Genomic DNA, 18,752 nt, shown 5'->3' with positions numbered 1-18,752 from the left:
TTGTAATGTTCAGATTGATCAAGTATACACGCCACAAATCTCTGGCAAAGGTTTCCCATTTTTCACGACAAAACTCCCTCGCAAAACATCTTAGTCATTAGTAAAATATTCTTCAGAATCCTCATTATGTTTTAAATTATATATTTATCTAAGAGACTGGCAAATATCTTTTGAATTCATCCTGTCAGACCAGCCATGTTTATTGACATTAACCATCACTTCCGACGCTAATTTAATGAAGTGAATCAATTGAATACACAGTAAGTGTGCTTTTCTTTCTAGTTTCCATTATTTTATATTTAAACAACTTATACTTGAATTATATATTTACACCACAGGAAACATGTGCGTTTTCTCAAGAAATCTTACGGGTTTGTTTGTGTGTGTATGTATATATACTGTACGTATGTATGTGTATATAAGGGTCATGTATATTTATATATATATATATATATATAAGTAGAAGTTGTTTAAATATACAGATACATACACATTTGCTTTTTCTATGCACATTTTTAGAGCCATTTTTGTTCTACTTGAACGTTAATTGATTAATTAAAACGATAATTACATAATAAATTAAATGTATTCTGTTTCTATTTGTTTAGCAGGCTTTCCAAAGATACCGACCTTTTAAGAATTGAGTAAATATTGAGCAAGTTATGACATTTTGAAAGTTGGGTTTAACAAAAAAGTCAAAGCTAAAATGTTGACTTCCATTAACTTAGTATTAAGGAGGTTAACCCAAAATGTGTTCATTTTTTACCCGTTTTACTAATGTATAACTTTCTTCATATTCATCACAAGGAAATTATACTAGTATCACTGGAATCATCAAAACGAGACCTTTTAGATGATACTGGTTCATACAAATCAAATTAATCTTTATCATTTTAAACACATACCTAGTCTATGCCATGTTTCAGTACGCAAAGATTAGTCATGTGATCAAGACTTTATAATGCAACCAGTTATTGGCTATACGATTTTAATTGACTTTTTTGTTTTGTTTTGCAGCTTAAATACAGTGTTTTGATTAAAATGAAAATGACATTCTTTTAGCGGACCTCACATTTTTATAGTAAATGGAAAATGACTTTTTTTAACCAACTTTGACCTCATTTTGAAAACTTGCCTTGAATCGAAATTTACTAAAGATGGAAAAACATTGAAGACCATTTTTTGTACTTTGTGTTACATCATTTTCTTTTTAAGTGATTAATATTTATTTGTAGAGTGCTTTTCACCGACCAGGGTTCCAAAGCGCTTAATCGATCAAAACAATACACAATTAAAATATATACTTTAAAAGGTCAAGACAACATAAAGACAAACACAGCAGACACAAGAAAATTAAGAAAAAGCACAAATAAAAATATCTATAATAAGATGTTTCTTGAAGGAGTCAGTAGATCATCAAACACAGAGAAGAAGATCGTTCCAAAGCTTAGGAGCAACAGTCTGGAAGGATTTCTCTTTTTTTTTTCTTCGAATTGATCTTATAAAATTGGTTTAAAAGGATCTTTCAGGAACAGAACTCGAAGTAAATCCGTGTTGGTATCCAAAATGCCCTGGTCATAATAGATGATAAAATTATGTCAACATTACTAGAACATTTTCTTATCTATGATGCCACAAGTGTAATCACAGAGCTTTTAAGAATTGTATTTGAAACCTAATATCTGATTAAACATCCCGAAGCCACGAGAGCGAGCCTGTCGACAGCACTCCTGATGTTAATGAGTCCTTTAGGAAACAACATGGAGATGAGGATTAAACCAAGTTTGGTCAATGAGGGATTTACAGGGTTGAATGAGTTTGCTTCCGTCCGAGTCTGAACATGCTGTTCGCTTCGGAGACAAAGGAGTGGACGTCCTCCCACAACAGTCTCCTTCATTAAGCAAAGCAGTCGTACATCCATTATGGTGCAGATTCTGTCTTCCATTTGAAATTTAGATCAGTCGCTCACTTCAAACGGAATTCAAGGCGACTTGGACAAAGTGCACGCCCGCGACGAGGCCCGCGGCTAGTTAGCATTTTGCATCAGGGAGGAAATACATGCGATGTTTAAACAGCCATTAGGAGAGCAACCAGGTCACTCCATTGTTCGGAGAGATTACATTGAATTAGCGTGTGCTTTGATCAAAAGCTCTCCTGCTATTCTCGTCCAAATATAGCCGCACACATTCTGCAAACATTAAGAGAGCAATCTTGTCCATGCTGGCTGATTACATCTAATCACTGGTCGACCTGGACCTGCTCGACGAGGATTCTGACATCAGTCGGCGAGTAACATTCGACAGCTCAACGTTATTGACAAGACGAACGAATGATCATCACTCACCCAAAACTTTATCAGGAAGAAGGAATTCTGAGGGCCTTTTCCGTACAGCTCCTTTAGTCCGCCTTTCTTCTCTGGGAATTTGTCGTAAATCTGCCGAATATCTACCGACTCCAGCAGAGCGTCGCTGTAGGAGTGGTTCGTTTGTCCGATGTGTACGAATAGATGCTTGTTGTACTGAAAAACATAGTGAAACCGGTTTGTCGACACATTTTATTACTGAAAATTGATGTATTGCCCTCAAAAACTTTGAAATCAGCTTGACTTTGACTGATCTTCAGGCTAATCTTCTAATCTTTTTATGAACCTCAGTTTCCATTCTGACCGTGAAAAACTTCCGTCTTACCGAGTCTGGGTCTCTCTGCTGCTCCAGAAAGGCGGAGAACTCCACTAGCCTGAGTTTGGATGTTCCGATGGAGCGACCCTGCCATGCCGGCGCCGTCGGCGTTGGTGCCGACGTTGGCTCGTAGCCTGCGGACGCACAACGACCATGACTTGCCCTTCCTTCCATGTGCGATCAAATGTGCGATACATTTGTTTGTGTACTGCTCTTACTTGAGATGGTGGTGGTGATGGTGGGTTGGATGGGGTACCCCTGCTGCGAGAAAGGTTTGATACTGGAAGAGAGAAGGAATCATCTTATCACAGTTCCTATATATTTTCTGTCAATATTATAAACACCTTGATTTAAGACAATTTTTTAAAAAGATAACACAAAAATGAAACATTTAAGTCACTTTTGGAGGGTAAAAAAAAAACTGATGATGATAATACTACGGAGCCTTGCGAAATAATACTGACGGAGTTACAGATACTAGCAGAGTATTAATACAGACCCTTGAAGAGTAATACTACAGATCCTTGCAGAGTAATGTTACAGAGCCCCGCAAAATAATAATAATCTCTATTTATTTATATATATTATATAAAATAATACTACAGAGTAACAGATACTAGCAGAGTAATAGTACAAATCCTTGCAAAGTAATGTTACAGAGCCTCGCAAAATAATACTAGAGAGTAACAGATACTAGCAGAGTAATAGTACAGATCCTTGCAGAGTAATGCTACAGAGCCTCGCAAAATAATACTACAGAGTTACAGATACTAGCAGAGAAATAGTACAGATCCTTGTAGAGTAATGTAGCAGAGCTTTGCAAAACTAATATTACAGAGCCTCACCGAGTAATACTGCAGAGCCTTGCGAAGTTATATTAGAGAGCCTTGCAGAGTGATACTACAGAACCTTGCGGAGTAATATTACAGAACCTTGCAGAGTGATACTACAGAGCCTTGCAAAGTAATATTACAGAGCCTGGTGGAGTAATAATGCAGAGCCTTGCGAAGTTATATTAGAGAGCCTTGTAGAGTGATACTACAGAACCTTGCGAAGTAATATTACAGAGCCTTGCAGAGTAATACTACAGAGCCTTGCAAAGTAATATTACAGAGCCTTGCGAAGTGATACTACAGAGCCTTGCAAAGTAATATTACAGAGGCTTGCGAAGTGATACTACAGAGCTTTGCAAAGTAATATTACAGAGCCTTGCGAAGTGATACTACAGAGCCTTGCAAAGTAATATTACAGAGCCTTGCGAAGTGATACTACAGAGCCTTGCGGAGTAATATTACAGAGCCTTGCGAAGTGATACTACAGAGCCTTGCGGAGTAATATTACAGAGCCTTGCGAAGTGATACTACAGAGCCTTGCAAAGTAATATTACAGAGCCTTGCGAAGTGATACTACAGAGCCTTGCGGAGTAATACAACGGAACCTCACAGAGTAATACAACAGAACCTCGCAGAGTAACAAACAGAACTCGCAGAATAAGAGCCTTGCGGGTAAAATTACAGGCCCTCGCAGAGTAATACTACAGAGCATTGTGGAGCAATATTACAGAGTTGAGCAGAGTGATACTAAAGAGTCTCGCAGAGTAATGTTACAGATCCTTGCAAAGTGATACTATCTTAAGGACACTTGCAGAGTAATACAACAGAGACTTGCACAGTAATATGACTAATACTTGTAGAGTAATACTACGGAGACTTGCGGGGTAATACTACAAAGACTGGCAGAGTAATACTAACGACTTTGCACAGTAATACTACGGAGACCCGCACAGTAATACTACAGAGACTAGTGATTGATGTTGTGCTTTGGAGGCGACTATTGGATTTTTAAAATATAAAGTTTAGAAGAACATCTATCGCACCTTTAAGGTAGTAGTAACAAGTCCTTTTGGTCAAGTTAAGTTCAAAGGGTTAATGATGTTTCAACTTTGAGGGAAAGTTAAGAAAGGAACTCCATGAATGTGTCAAGAAAACTCTGGAAGTATTGTCACTCACTCTTGCGACGATCCTGGCTGACCAGCTGCTATCATTCCCTGCCACAGCTGAAAACAAGGATATTGAGATGGTGAACAGCTTGAAGCAACAAGATGAAACCGTGATCCGTATGCAGTTATCTCCGCCACCACTCCTCTTGATTGTGCGCTTATCTGATGTGAACAGTGCTGCAAAGCCGGAGTGTGTAATGTGATTTGGCCGCAGTTGTTGGCACGGCAGGCCAGGGGTGCATCTGGACAAGACTGATCAATAGCGTGGCGAGGCTCTTACCCCGGCTCCAGGAAAGGCCGGGCGCGGTATCCCTGGCAGGCCCAGCTTGTTGTGAATGGCCGTGGCGGAGACGATCTGAGCGGAGGACATGGAGGCCATGCTCTGGAGGGCTTTGTCCTTTACAGCTTGGTCCTTTAAAAAAATTCACAAAAGGCTCAGTGCTCCCAAGGAGGGAGAAGCGACGGAAGCCATCACCAGACTATGAACAAGACGCTGAAAGCACTATTGACCTCTCGCAACAGTAGCCGGGTTAATAGAAGAGGCATCAGCATCGATATTCCACTGATAACGTTGAAAGCAAGAATGCGCCAAACTATGACAACTGAATTCCAACGCACAATGGCTCGCTGTGGTATGTTTTTGCCAATAGAAGTTCACTTGTTGACTAATCTACACCAAAAATACCTTTACCAAGGTTGCAATTGCCTGAATATCAAAAACATCCAAACAGTGCAGAGAATTTTTTAAAAGCTGAAGGACACGAATCCCATCAGCAAAAGTGTGTGTGGAACTTCGGGTAAGTAAACTTTAGTCGCTGAATGAGACGCGGCGGAAATGTTTAGTGCAAACAGATTAAACAGCTCTTGGGAAACATGCCGTCAACATAAACAGAGCCACAAAGAAAACACGAAGGACGAGCAGCGGCACATGCAGCGTTCGCCGCCGTCGCTAGGAAGTACGAATGCAACGCTAGCAGCTCAGAGAAAGGCTCGGGCAGGACTGACAAGACGCAAATCAAAAATACTCACCATGCTCGTCACCTGCACACGAGAAAAAAAAAGAAAGAAGACAAGGATTGCATTTCCATCATTTTTGAGAACAACACAATCACTTCACGTCACAATCAGTCACGCAGCCATTCGTTCGTCCAATCAACTAGAGTTTAAGACAGATTTAATATTCAAACACACTCTTAACTTTACCTGCACTCGCCTGATTTAAAGCTTATGATTCTAATTTTAGCCTTTTTTTCACGAAGATATTATTTACTATTTTCAATATAGTCGTTTATTTATCTTTTTGTGCAAAGCTGTGAATTTAGATTTATTTTATTTAACAGAAAGAAATTGCATTTCAACAAATGTCTTTGTGGTATCCCTTGCCTTATATCAGGGTCAAGACGATCCAAAGGCCCGGAAACAAATGTGTTTGTGTTATTACTTGTGTTACATCGGGGTCAAGATGACCCAACGGCCCGGAAACACATGTGTTTGTGGTATAACTTGTGTTATATCAGGGTCAAGATGACCCACAGGCCCAGAAACAAATGTGTTTGTGGTATTACTTGTGTTATATCAGGGTCAAGATGACCCAACGGCCCGGAAACACATGTATTTGTGGTATAACTTGTGTTATATCAGGGTCAAGATGACCCGAAGGCCCGGAAACAAATGTGTTTGTGGTATTACTTGTGTTATATCAGGGTCAAGATGACCCAACGGCCCGGAAACACATGTATTTGTGGTATAACTTGTGTTATATCAGGGTCAAGATGACCCGAAGGCCCGGAAACAAATGTGTTTGTGGTATTACTTGTGTTATATCAGGGTCAAGATGACCCAACGGCCCGGAAACACATGTATTTGTGGTATAACTTGTGTTATATCAGGGTCAAGATGACCCGAAGGCCCGGAAACAAATGTGTTTGTGGTATTACTTGTGTTATATCAGGGTCAAGATGACCCAACGGCCCGGAAACACATGTATTTGTGGTATAACTTGTGTTATATCAGGGTCAAGATGACCCAACGGCCCGGAAACACATGTGTTTGTGGTATAACTTGTGTTATATCAGGGTCAAGATGACCCGAAGGCCCGGAAACAAATGTGTTTGTGGTATTACTTGTGTTATATCGGGGTCAAGATGACCCAACGGCCCGGAAACACATGTATTTGTGGTATAACTTGTGTTATATCAGGGTCAAGATGACCCACAGGCCCAGAAACAAATGTGTTTGTGGTATTACTTGTGTTATATCAGGGTCAAGATGACCCAACGGCCCGGAAACACATGTATTTGTGGTATAACTTGTGTTATATCAGGGTCAAGATGACCCGAAGGCCCGGAAACAAATGTGTTTGTGGTATTACTTGTGTTATATCAGGGTCAAGATGACCCAACGGCCCGGAAACACATGTATTTGTGGTATAACTTGTGTTATATCAGGGTCAAGATGACCCGAAGGCCCGGAAACAAATGTGTTTGTGGTATTACTTGTGTTATATCAGGGTCAAGATGACCCAACGGCCCGGAAACACATGTATTTGTGGTATTACTTGTGTTATATCAGGGTCAAGATGACCCAACGGCCCGGAAACACATGTGTTTGTGGTATAACTTGTGTTATATCAGGGTCAAGATGACCCGAAGGCCCGGAAACAAATGTGTTTGTGGTATTACTTGTGTTATATCGGGGTCAAGATGACCCAACGGCCCGGAAACACATGTATTTGTGGTATAACTTGTGTTATATCAGGGTCAAGATGACCCGAAGGCCCGGAAAAAAATGTGTTTGTGGTATTACTTGTGTTATATCGGGGTCAAGATGACCCGAAGGCCCGGAAACAAATGTACTTGTGTTGCTCTCAGTGTTATCTTGACCTTTAAAGTATATACTTTATTGAATATTGTTTTGATTGTTTAAGCGCTTTGTGACCCTGGGCTGGAAAAGCGCTATACAAATACAGATTACTTACTTACTTACTCGTTTTATCCTTTTTGTTGCTTTTGGGTCAAGGTGAACCACGTCCCTGGCTTCCAGAAATACATATGCGGTGGTTGAAGTCAGTTCAACTTGACCCCTATATAACACAGGGGATACTACAAAGACATTTGTTTCAGGCCTTCGGGTCACCTTGATCCAGAGAGAACACAAGGGATACTACAAAGACATTTGCTTTTGGGCCTTCGGGTCACCTTGACCCAGAGATAACACAGGACAAGGAAAATACTTAAGCACTTTGTAATCATACTTACATTAAAATTGAATAGAGATTATATAGTAGTATAAGTATTGATTAAATCTTGTTTAGATTTCTTTGCTCAGAGTTATCAAAAGTCGCTGTAGGTAATTTCAGTGCAAAGTTATCATGAGATCACAGTGATCACTTTGTTTTATAAAATTTTTAAAAGGATGTGTTTCTGATCACTAATGACATGACAAAAGGTTTGATGTGTTAAGTAAACTTCCATGCGTTTTTATTAGGGAGTAATATATGATAAATGTGAGTTTCACTCACTAAAATACCCCAAAAAAACATCAAGGTCTTCGTCATTTAGTGGAAGAATTCTGCAGCACTGAATGACATATTTATGTAAGGCGGCACAACCTTCAAATATTTTTTCGGTGATTACATTTTTGTGAATTTGCTGCTTTGGTGTTGTCGTATATTTTAACGTTTATATTTATGACATTAATCAAACACTGTTAGGACGGCCCTTCATCGTCCATGCATTTGACTTTTTTTAACATTAAAAAAAATATGAAACAATATATTTTTTTAATTAAACATTCCGACTCTGCTCCGGCCTGAGACGACTACGAAGAGCAGGTTTTCATTGATGCCCTCCCGAACTGAAGGGCACACTCTCTTTACCAGTGAAGTCTAATTTGCTTTAAATGAGACACGACAGGGATTCGGACAAAAGACGTCTGTTTTTCCTCAGAGAGCAGCCAGTGCCTATGAAAAGACCAGGCATTCACGCGGCTGGCAGCCTGTCTGACTCTGTCACCGCACACACACTCACACACACACACACACACACACACTCACACACAGATGATTGAAAAAGTCATTAATTCTGGTTTAAAAACAGGGTGGGTGGGGGGTGAGGAAGGAGGGGGGGAGGGGGGGGGGGCATTAGTCAAAAATAAAATGACAGATGTTGAATCTTGACAACGTAAACATCATTGAATAATCTAAAAAATGTCTTTTATCTATAGCATGAAACAAGAGGACAGGGAGTTATCAACAGGTTCAGAATCAGCTGCGCAGACATTCATCAGCTGTGAGAGTAGAGGGGGAGAGAGGGAGGGAGAGAGAGAGGGAGGGAGGGAGGGAAGGAGGGAGGGAGGTTTACCTAAAACTCACAGAGCCCTCAGCCATGCTGTAACACAACATTCAGGTCCTCACCAGCAGCCACTGCCAACTCATGCTTCCGGTCTAGTCTTTTTCTTTTTTTTTTCAAGCTCGATTTTGACTTAAAAAAAATATATAATTATAAAAAGACTGTATTATGTATTCTGTATTCATTTCGAAGAAGCATAAATTATGATTAGCATGATTTTTATTTTAGACACGTCGTGTTACCGTAGTTATTACTGAAGTTACTGTTAGCATAGCTGACCCTCACTGACCTAACATGATGACTATGGCTTTTACTTTGATGTAATGTTGTTGTTGTTGTTGTTGTTGTTGTCAGAGGGAATTCATGATTGTGACACATCACTGTTCACCTGCAAGTTCTTCTACATCTATAACTATCTGTGACCTCATCAGTTTTCACATTGGTGACCATGTCTTCTAATGATAGTTCACATTAATTAGTCATTCATTTAAATTCTTAATCAAACTGTGTCAGTGAGGATTTAAAAACTTGAGTCACACAGTATGAGAACTTGAAAAAATTTAAGAAATCGCAAGAGAACCACTGACTACTTTTTAAGACATTATAAAGCATTTTCTTTAAAGCCGACTATGCATTTATTTTTGGGCAACAGGTTAATTCACCTTTTCTTCCTTTACCATCAGATCATTTACTCATTTTACAAAAACAACAGTATCTGGGTTTTTTCCTCCTATTTTTGCAAGAGCTTTAAGTAGAAACTGGAGGTAAAAACAGCCTAAATCACAAACCTAAAACGCTTAAGACCAGACCTGCGCAAAGTGCATTCTTAGGGTCAAATATTTTCTTCCTTTAATTTGTGTTTTTCATGGATGATTGTTATTTTTTTAATTAAAATACATTTTACATTACACAACTTATTTGATTGCATTTCTCAGAATTTTATTTTCTATTTTAAAATAAATTAAAAAAGCAATTTACTTGCTTTAGAAACTTTAAATAAAATAACTTTTAAACATGAAATATATAAATGCAATAATTAAAATTTATATATATATATATATATACTTTTTAAAATGTTTTTCCCCTTTTTTCTTTTGGCTCAAGGGCCCTTTATAACAGTCACAGTATATAATGTGGCCCCTGTTTCTACTGCCTGCCCCTTATATTTCTATTGAGAACAGTTATAAAAGTCTGTTAGACGTTGTATAAGTTGGAATTCAGTGTCAGTTTAACTTTATTAAAATTCTCCGGGCAGAATGAAGCTAAAGTCAAAGATGTCATGCTGTCGCGGCACAAGTGCACAGAAATGAAGGACAGACTGACGAGACGTCAGAGCGGGAGGAAGGGGTCGGACGGATGGCGTGAAAAAGAGCTTAGAAATGTGATCAGAGTCAGCGGCAGATTTGGGTTGGAAGCAGATTCAGAGACTTTCAGGAAACAGACGTCACAGCAAGAAGAAGCCATAGCAGAGAAGCGCATACCTTTAGCTTGGAATGAAACTCACGAGATTTCCTTCTGGCAAGAACCTGAATGTGACTAGACACCTGGGGGGGTCGGGGAGGGGAGGAAAACAAAGGAAGAGCCTGTAACCATGGCAATGAAAAGCCCCCTGCAACTGGGCAAAGCCAGACGTACCTTAATGGCAGCTTGGATTTCTCGAACTTTCTTTCTTGCTAAGACTTGTATGTGACTAGACACCTCCATTCAAGAAGAGAAAAAGGAAAATAAAAAAACAAGGAAACCTAAATATAACGTACAGACTGGATGATTTCGGGTTTTTTTTAAGTCTACGGGAGGAGGAGGGCTGATGCGGCGCGGTGTTTGTCGTGACTTAAGTGGACTGATTAAGGAGGATGCAGGCCTCTTTAGCTCGTATTAACAGCGCACAGATGTGAGTGGCTGTGTGCTGAATCTCAATTGACTGGTCTCATGTCCTTCGGGGGGGCCCGAGCCAGATATTTAAACGGTCAAGTTCACTTCCGATGATCAGTCCGTGAGAATTAAAACACACGGGAGACCCAGTGTGACGGAGAAACTCCTGCTGAACTCAGACGTGCTTCATAATGACAGCCTCGAGAAGGGGTTCCTTTTACTTCTGCTGCCAATTTCTAAAGGTATAGCACTTGTTGTGTCACTCTTCGTTTCAATTGTGAAGAACTTTACTTGTTATCTTGCACGAGAATGTCTGTCGCACGTGAAAACACACCAACAAAAAAATCAATATTTCACCATATTCCTGGAACGAATGTTTCACATGACAATTGGAGGTTTTTATGATATACAGTTTGTATTAAACCTGAATTATCTGTGTTTACATGATGTACATCATTGTAATCAAACATGTTTTAATGAGTCATATATATATATATTTATTAAAGATCTACTGATGCTAACACAGAGAGTTGTGACGTGTAATTGTCAGGAACTATTAATGCCCAACAGTCGAGGGTGTGTGCGTAGTTATCCTTTCTAAGAAGATCCAAAGCAGCTTGTAAACAGTTTCTAGGGATTAAATCCCAAATGGGATTTCTTCCTCTTGTTAAAGCTGCCGTGAACTACAGGCGTCCCCTCGGGGGTTGGGCTATGAAAAAGTACATACTCAGCCCAACAAGATTAACATTTGCGTAAAATAATCAGTAAAAAAAACACAAACACCTTCTTGAAACCATTGGTTCTTTGGAGAAATAGCTTTTTCTGTTGCAGTACCTTATGGGACACATTCTTTCATTTGCATGTTTCATAAAAGCTTGAATTTTCAGGCTAAATGTAGTTTTAATGCGAGTCAAAACATTCATTTGTCAATGCAGTGTGTCACTTCAATGTTCCACCTTCAAGACACTTTTGATTTATTTACACATTTTGACCAAAATATTCATCCTTTGGTGATGTAGACAAACATTGTTCATTATTACTTCAAAATTATTTTTTCAATTCCCTCCATAAAAACAGATTTTGTGTAAAATTCCTATTCTTTGTTGGAATGTGTGTATCCGTCTCTGTGGCCGGGCTTCTCTTTCCCTTCAAACCCTTTTCTTATTTTGATTATTTTTTATATATATATGTAAAACAAGCTTAATTTAGGGGGAACGACCTGATAAAGAAGAGGGTCGACTATCATTATGAAACTATTAAGGAGAACCCCTAAAAAAAAGTGCAAACCAAAGCAAAAGAAAGACGTTCCCACAGTACATGGCTGTGTAGTGTATCATTTTTAGTGCGGCGTATTTACACCAATGTCTGGTTCTACCAGTCTGTATATCAGACGGGGGTCGCTGACAAAACACGTCTGGTTCAGACTGATCAATTCACACGCTGTGATCGACTGTCACTTTAGGAAAGAACTTGTTTATCACTGTCCTTCTTGTCACAGTGAGTGAGGGGAGATTCTCCTGTTGTAGTGAATCAAAACTACAGACATGTTTAAATGGTACCTCTTTTGTTGATATGTAATTAAAGAGAAATTAAGATGTAAATATTGTGATCAAAGATTAAGAACGACAGGCATCAGACGTACCCGCTCAAACAGTCGGAGTGATTAGTGTCAGGAGTGAGAAACTATGCTGCTTATTTTCACACTTTGGAAACACAATTAGATCTTTATGACGTCTGACCGGATTGTTCTGAGCTGACCATATCATTAACTGCCGTTAATCATTCACCATGAATTCAGATTACTATAAATAAAGTGAGTGTCAGGATTATAATGAGGCCAAACTCCCTGTTTAAAATAAAAAGGAAATCATGATTATCCATTTAATGGTATTAATCTACAGTATGTTTTACTAATTCATAATTCATATTTATGTATCTATTACTTACTCTAAAAGTGTAAACATAAACAAATGTCTATATTTAATAATAACTTTTTTTTTAAAGAAACCAGTACTACGTTTTAATCTTTGACAATCATCAATTATTCACTACTATAATTTTGTCTAAATGTTGGAAAGAACTACTACTGCGCCAACTAATGACATCTGCAGGAACAAGTTTATTTGATTTGATTTACTTTTAGGCGGCAACATGTGATAAAGAACTTGAAGACAGTTCTGACCAATAAGGTCAGAACCTTTTTTTTTTCCAAACATATGTTTGTAATTTGCTGGAAGGTTGTGTTCCAGTGCGGTTCATAGTGTTGAAAGGAAGATAAAACATAGTTAAAACAAACTGAAATAATTGAGTTGTCAGAGTTTTTTTTAATTAATTTTCATTCTTAAATAGTCTTTTCCTTGATTTTAAAATAGAAATTAATTTCTATGAAACTGGAGGAGATTTAATGTTATGATGACAACAGCATTGAGCGTATAAACCATGAATTTATATAATTTAAAACAACGCCATTAACCCTAAGTTCTCAATTAATTCAAGAAAAAAATATATATTTGTTTTTTCCACTGTAAGAAGCAAATTGTTCAAAAAAACCTACAATAAAAATACACAAAGATGAATAAAAAAATGTAAATGGAGGGCTTAGATAAACAAGTACAATGAACAATAAAACATTTAAGTATCTCTCCAGAAACTTCCCCATGTGCAGCATCTCGGAGTAAACAGGAACCTTTTCTGTTGGGTAAAACGTCGACACCGACACTTCAAACTCTTTGATTTTCAGTAATGCTGGTGCTTCACATGAATCATCCAGTCAACTACACACCAGATTGCTTTGATTGAGCTGAAATGATGTGAGAAATAGTAGCATCTTTACTCTCCCCTGACATATCAAAGCTTCTTGTTCAGTCCTGAGCTCACCGACGACACGTCTGATGCTAAATAGAACTCATGTTCTCAAATGTAGGGCAAGAGAAAGGGAAGCCAGGCCATCTTTCACAAATTCCCAATGTGTGTTATTAGGTGCACGAGAGGTTTTTTTTTTTGGGAGCGACATAATCCTCGGACATCTGTTCACGCCACGCAGCGGTGACAGCAGACTCATCAGCCTCAGAAGTCTCCTCGACAGATGAGCGCTGTGTTCATTTCGTGTGCGAGCGTCTGACATTCAGGAAGTAAATGATCTTACCTGCTTGCGAGTCCTCGTCTTCCCCGTCCGAAGCTTTATGTATCTGGCGATCAGTTCATTTCGGCCTGCAGGCGACAGGGAGGGAGGATTTGAATAAACAGATCGGTGATATCTTGTGCGCTCGTCTTCTTCCTTTTGCAACATTGTTCGTCCGTCAAAAGGTTACATTATCTCACGAGACCATGAAACATAATCATTAACTGCGCTCACATTTAGGTTTACTTTTATAAGCCTTGATGTAATGGATTAACAAAATATATTTTATCATTGAGGGAAATTAACTCAACATCATCTATAGTTATTTATAATTAAGCATTAATGGCGGGAAAATTATATATATACGTATATATATATATATATATCATTTTATTTTCCCCCTGCCATTAATGTTTTAGTATAAATGACTATAGATGATGTTGAGTTAATTCCCTAATTCACACAAAATTACAAAATGTATCTGATGATATGATAACTTTAGATTTGTAGTATTGACTAGTACTTGACTCCGGTGTTGCAGAATAAACAGACGAGGAAGTTGTAACTGCTTTCATTCGTTTTGAAACCAAAATATATACAAACAGGCAAATGTATCCTCTCGTCCTTAGTCATTGCCGTGATCTCTCAAGATTTAATTGTTCCGTTACCTGCAAGGACATATTGACTGCTGCCATCTAGTGGCTTGGATGGATGTTCACATGTATCTTTATTTTCTCACAGCCCTACTGAAAAAAACTATTGTTTTGGATCATGGCTTGTAGAAAATGCATTCCAGCTTTAAACTTGGGTACCAAGTTAAGCAAACCTCATAAACAACACATGTACTTGAAAAGGAAATACGTCTTTGACTGTATATGTACTTCAATTTTTTATTTATATTCTATACAAAATTTATTGAATTGTAAACCATAAAATACCTATGATAAAAACATAAAATGTGATTTAAAAGCAAAATTAAAGCTGATTATAATAGGATAAACACATACACCACATTTCATATAATTATTATATTATGTCTTTCTCTTCGTACAGTCAGCTCTTGGGTTTTTAATATCAAGTGTCTCCTTATACATCATCTAACAAATGAAACTAATCTAATCTGGTTTTCTTCACGGCTCTGAAAGGAAACAGACCTGGCTTTACTTACCATCAAAGAATAGGAAATGAATATGCAGAGCTTAAAACAGCACCTCGGACTGTATTCCAATTAAAGCATAGCTTTGTAGAGATTTTTAATTAACAACAGCTTCAAACATTCTTCTGGCCTTAGTGCTGCTCTAATTGCTGCGGCGACGCACATGACCTCTGTTTAGCCCTTTCATATGGTAATAACAAGCCGGCGAGCAAAACTATTAGACAAATTGTAGGTAAGAAGGCACTTTAATGATCTCTCCTGCTGCAGCCGAACAACGCAGGGGTCCTCAAAGAAATGTAGACGCTTCAATGGCATATATTATTAGTCACGGTTATAGATTTCTGATTTAATTACGTTAAAAGACATCAGAGAAGAGGATATTCAGACATAATCTACATGCCACTAAAAACCTATATTACAAGTCGCACAATGCACTGCAACCGCTAAAGCAGTTATGCAGTTGAATCATGTTAAACTTGAGTGTGTGTCAGAAAATCTAGGGTCTGTCAAACATCTAGAAACTGAAGAGGGATCGACGTCACCTCTGGTCTACGTGTTGAACTTTATGCTTCCGGCCAAGCCTGAAGAATTATTGATCATTTTCCATAATTTTCTCCAAGTCTCTGCACGGCGACAGGGCTCATCAATGATCATGACTTTTAAAAAAGAAGTATTCGAGTCAGAATATCGACTCAATAGATGGCGTGTGCGTGTGTTTGTTTATAGTATAAACCTGACTTAAATGTGATTAAAAATGAGACAATAAAAACACAACAAAGAGTCATAAAATGATTATAATAATCTATGTGCTGAACAATAATAATAATTGAGAACAAACGTTTCTAAATATGTGAGCCTGTGTAAGTCCTTGGCCGTGTGAGTGTTTGTGTTTACAGCTCGACCCTCGAGCTCTTTTCACACTGAAGGTTCATGCCAGGTCAGACCCACAGGGTCCAGTCACGTGACTTCCCAGATAAATAAACATGTGTAGATTTACGACTCCGGCTGTCCGGGTAAGTAAACTTAACCAGACGGGTGAAGATTTCAATAATTCACTGGCAGTGGAAACATGACAATACAGGCATTCAAGCAAACTCCCTATTGATAGATCAAAGCGCACAAATGGGCAGCTGAAAGCGTTCTTACTGTTGAATTATTCATCTATTTCACCAGCATGGAGAAAAAAGGCTCAATGGCGACGGCTCTTGGAAGGCAAGACAATACAGATGTGTTGTCCAGATAATGAAAACTCGGGATTTATGCTGCAAATCATCAAAGTAAATCAGGATATAAATTCAAATTATGTCCGTGGAAGCACACAGTGCACATGATGCACAGGATCCAAACGTTATCAAGATAATCTTGTTATTGTGGTTTAAGTCTTAAACACCACACGCCCTTTTTTACTTGCCCTTTACAGCTGATAAAGTCCCTATGACTCACCTGGTTCACTGTAGTTTTTGAGACAGGATGTACATGTGTACTTTGGAATTAGCCATACTTCAAATATATACCCATCAACATACGAAAAATCTTTACAAAAATACATGAGACTTGTGGTTTGTATTGGCAAGAATCTGGCAGATTAGATTACGATACAGGGGCAACAATACGATATATTGTGATACTGTAGTAACAAGGATATTAGGGCGGCAATATATAACCAAAAAATATCGATATGGCGATATTGGCATGTGCGATATGCATATCGAAAACATGTGCGATCATTTATAATTTTTCATTGATCAATGCACTTATCAATCAAATCAAAGATTTCTTAAATGCAAACTTTGACCAATCAGTGTCACATTCTTTAAAGTTGTAAAATTTGTACTTCTATGTCTCGTTGTTGTTTACGTCTCGTCTGTCTGTGAGCTGTGCGGCGCAGCTTGCTAGGCTCAGTTGCTATGGCGACGCGTCTTGCTGGCGCGTTGACTTAGCATGGCGCGTTGACTTAGCATGGCTCAGTATATACACGGAAGTAAGTTTAACTTATGAGCGCTACTCAAACTCAAGTGATTCCGTCACTCATCTTCTTCAACTCTCTTTGCTAAAGCAACATATTGTTAGTACTTTTCATCTCGTCTCAGTTGTATTCATCGTTTTTATAAGATCGCGGAACTTCCAAACAAGTGTAAACCTGTCCGTCTTCGCCATATGCTAATGAGCTAAGTTGTTGTAAGCGTCAGGTCATTTATAAACTGTTATGTGTGCGTGTACAAGGAGGTGGGATTTATTATTGATATTGGTGATCTCGCGATGCGCCGGTGGCTCCTCTCTGATGTCGCTAAGTTTTGCGGGAAACCGAGTGATACTTTTCTCCGATCATGTTGGAAGTGCAGAAATAAAAGAAAGAAAAATATCGCATCGTTTTCCTTATCTAAACCCCCATTTTAAGGTGAAGGAAAAAATATCGCATTAATATCGACAACGCACTTCAAGACACCAATATCGAATATCACATATATTTCCAATATCGTGCAGCCCTAGAGGATATATTTGTAGTATTGTTGATTACTTGACTCTGATGTTGCAGAATTTATAGACCACATGACTCTTGACAAAACCGTAACTGCTTTCATTTGTTTTGAAACCAAAATATGTCCAAACATCAGCTTTAATAGCTTCTGGGGTTGACTGTATCCTCTAATCCTCAGTCATCGCTAGGATCTTGCGGTATTTCATTGTTCCTTTAGTTGCGGAGGAAATAATGTCTGCTGTAAAAAGTTCAATACTAACACAAAAATTAACAAATGCCTATTATTTAGATTTGAGAACACTCTTTATATAAATGTATTAATCCATAAAAAAAATGTGATTTGAAAGCCAAAAAAGATATATACTATATAAATGTGGTTTTAATAATAGATACACTACGGTTGAATATTGCCACATCAAAACCTCAGATTGGTTATTAAAGGATATAATCCATAAGAAGTAGCATGTTTTGAAGTATCAGGTAGAAAGTATTTCAAAGATTCTGACCAACAGAACGTGATGTATAATTTTCGGTAAACAATTTTATTGAGCGTGGCAACATCCTTTAGACGAGAACAATAGCGCAGGTTTTTATTTTCCACCACTTCAGAAGGATCTGTTTCCTGTTGTTTTTTTCCGATGCACGACCACAGTGACATCTGGATCAGCACTCTGCTGCGAGGGCAGAGGCCAGCAAGAGATGCATTTTATCTACTTTCTACCACTGCTCACTTTTTACTGGGGCTTGTTCTTTGTTTATGAGCAACGTCGTACGTTTGGAATCTTTCCAGAAGGGATCTCAGTTCTTTAGTTAAAAAACAAGATTATTATCGTAAACAATAGGAAAACTTGGTGAACATAATAATGAAGAAATGTTAAAAGTGCAAATAGAAAGATTGAGATATTTGTTTTCATTTCGAATTCCAGCTCGCAATAAATACTTATATGCATTGTATGGTTTAGAACTTAGACAAAAAGGAATATCGCAAATGATATTATAAATGCATGTTTATTGTTTATTTTTATAATCATAATACGGCAAAAATATTAAATAAGGTAGAAGGTAAACAAGCTTACCAAACATGAGTGATACAATAAT

The 18,752-nt window shown here is 38.2% G+C and overlaps 1 protein-coding gene across 4 annotated transcripts in view; it reads right to left on the bottom strand.

Moving 5' to 3' along the window:
* Nucleotides 1-18,752, bottom strand: part of tead1b (TEA domain family member 1b) — a 42,954-nt gene that overhangs the window by 6,013 nt on the left and 18,189 nt on the right. The window contains exons 4-11 of one of the 4 annotated variants that reach the window (XM_087793686.1): nucleotides 14,044-14,108; nucleotides 10,662-10,724; nucleotides 10,508-10,570; nucleotides 4,958-5,089; nucleotides 4,688-4,734; nucleotides 2,897-2,958; nucleotides 2,688-2,812; nucleotides 2,345-2,518 (exon numbers count right to left, since the gene is read on the bottom strand). In XM_087793686.1, coding sequence (XP_087649812.1) covers nucleotides 2,345-2,518; nucleotides 2,688-2,812; nucleotides 2,897-2,958; nucleotides 4,688-4,734; nucleotides 4,958-5,089; nucleotides 10,508-10,570; nucleotides 10,662-10,724; nucleotides 14,044-14,108 — 731 coding nt within the window. Of the gene's footprint in view, nucleotides 1-2,344; nucleotides 2,519-2,687; nucleotides 2,813-2,896; nucleotides 2,959-4,687; nucleotides 4,735-4,957; nucleotides 5,090-5,706; nucleotides 5,714-10,507; nucleotides 10,571-10,661; nucleotides 10,725-14,043; nucleotides 14,109-18,752 lie in introns of those variants that run through there. The other 3 variants (XM_087793687.1, XM_087793689.1, XM_087793690.1) reach the window with 3 other exon arrangements.

Source organism: Callionymus lyra, chromosome 6 (genome assembly GCF_982586985.1).
Source record: "Callionymus lyra chromosome 6, fCalLyr1.hap1.1, whole genome shotgun sequence".
NCBI classification, from domain to species: domain Eukaryota; kingdom Metazoa; phylum Chordata; class Actinopteri; order Syngnathiformes; family Callionymidae; genus Callionymus; species Callionymus lyra.
The sequence above is the reverse complement of the archived record's forward strand: the minus strand, read 5'-3'. Positions and strand labels throughout refer to the sequence as shown.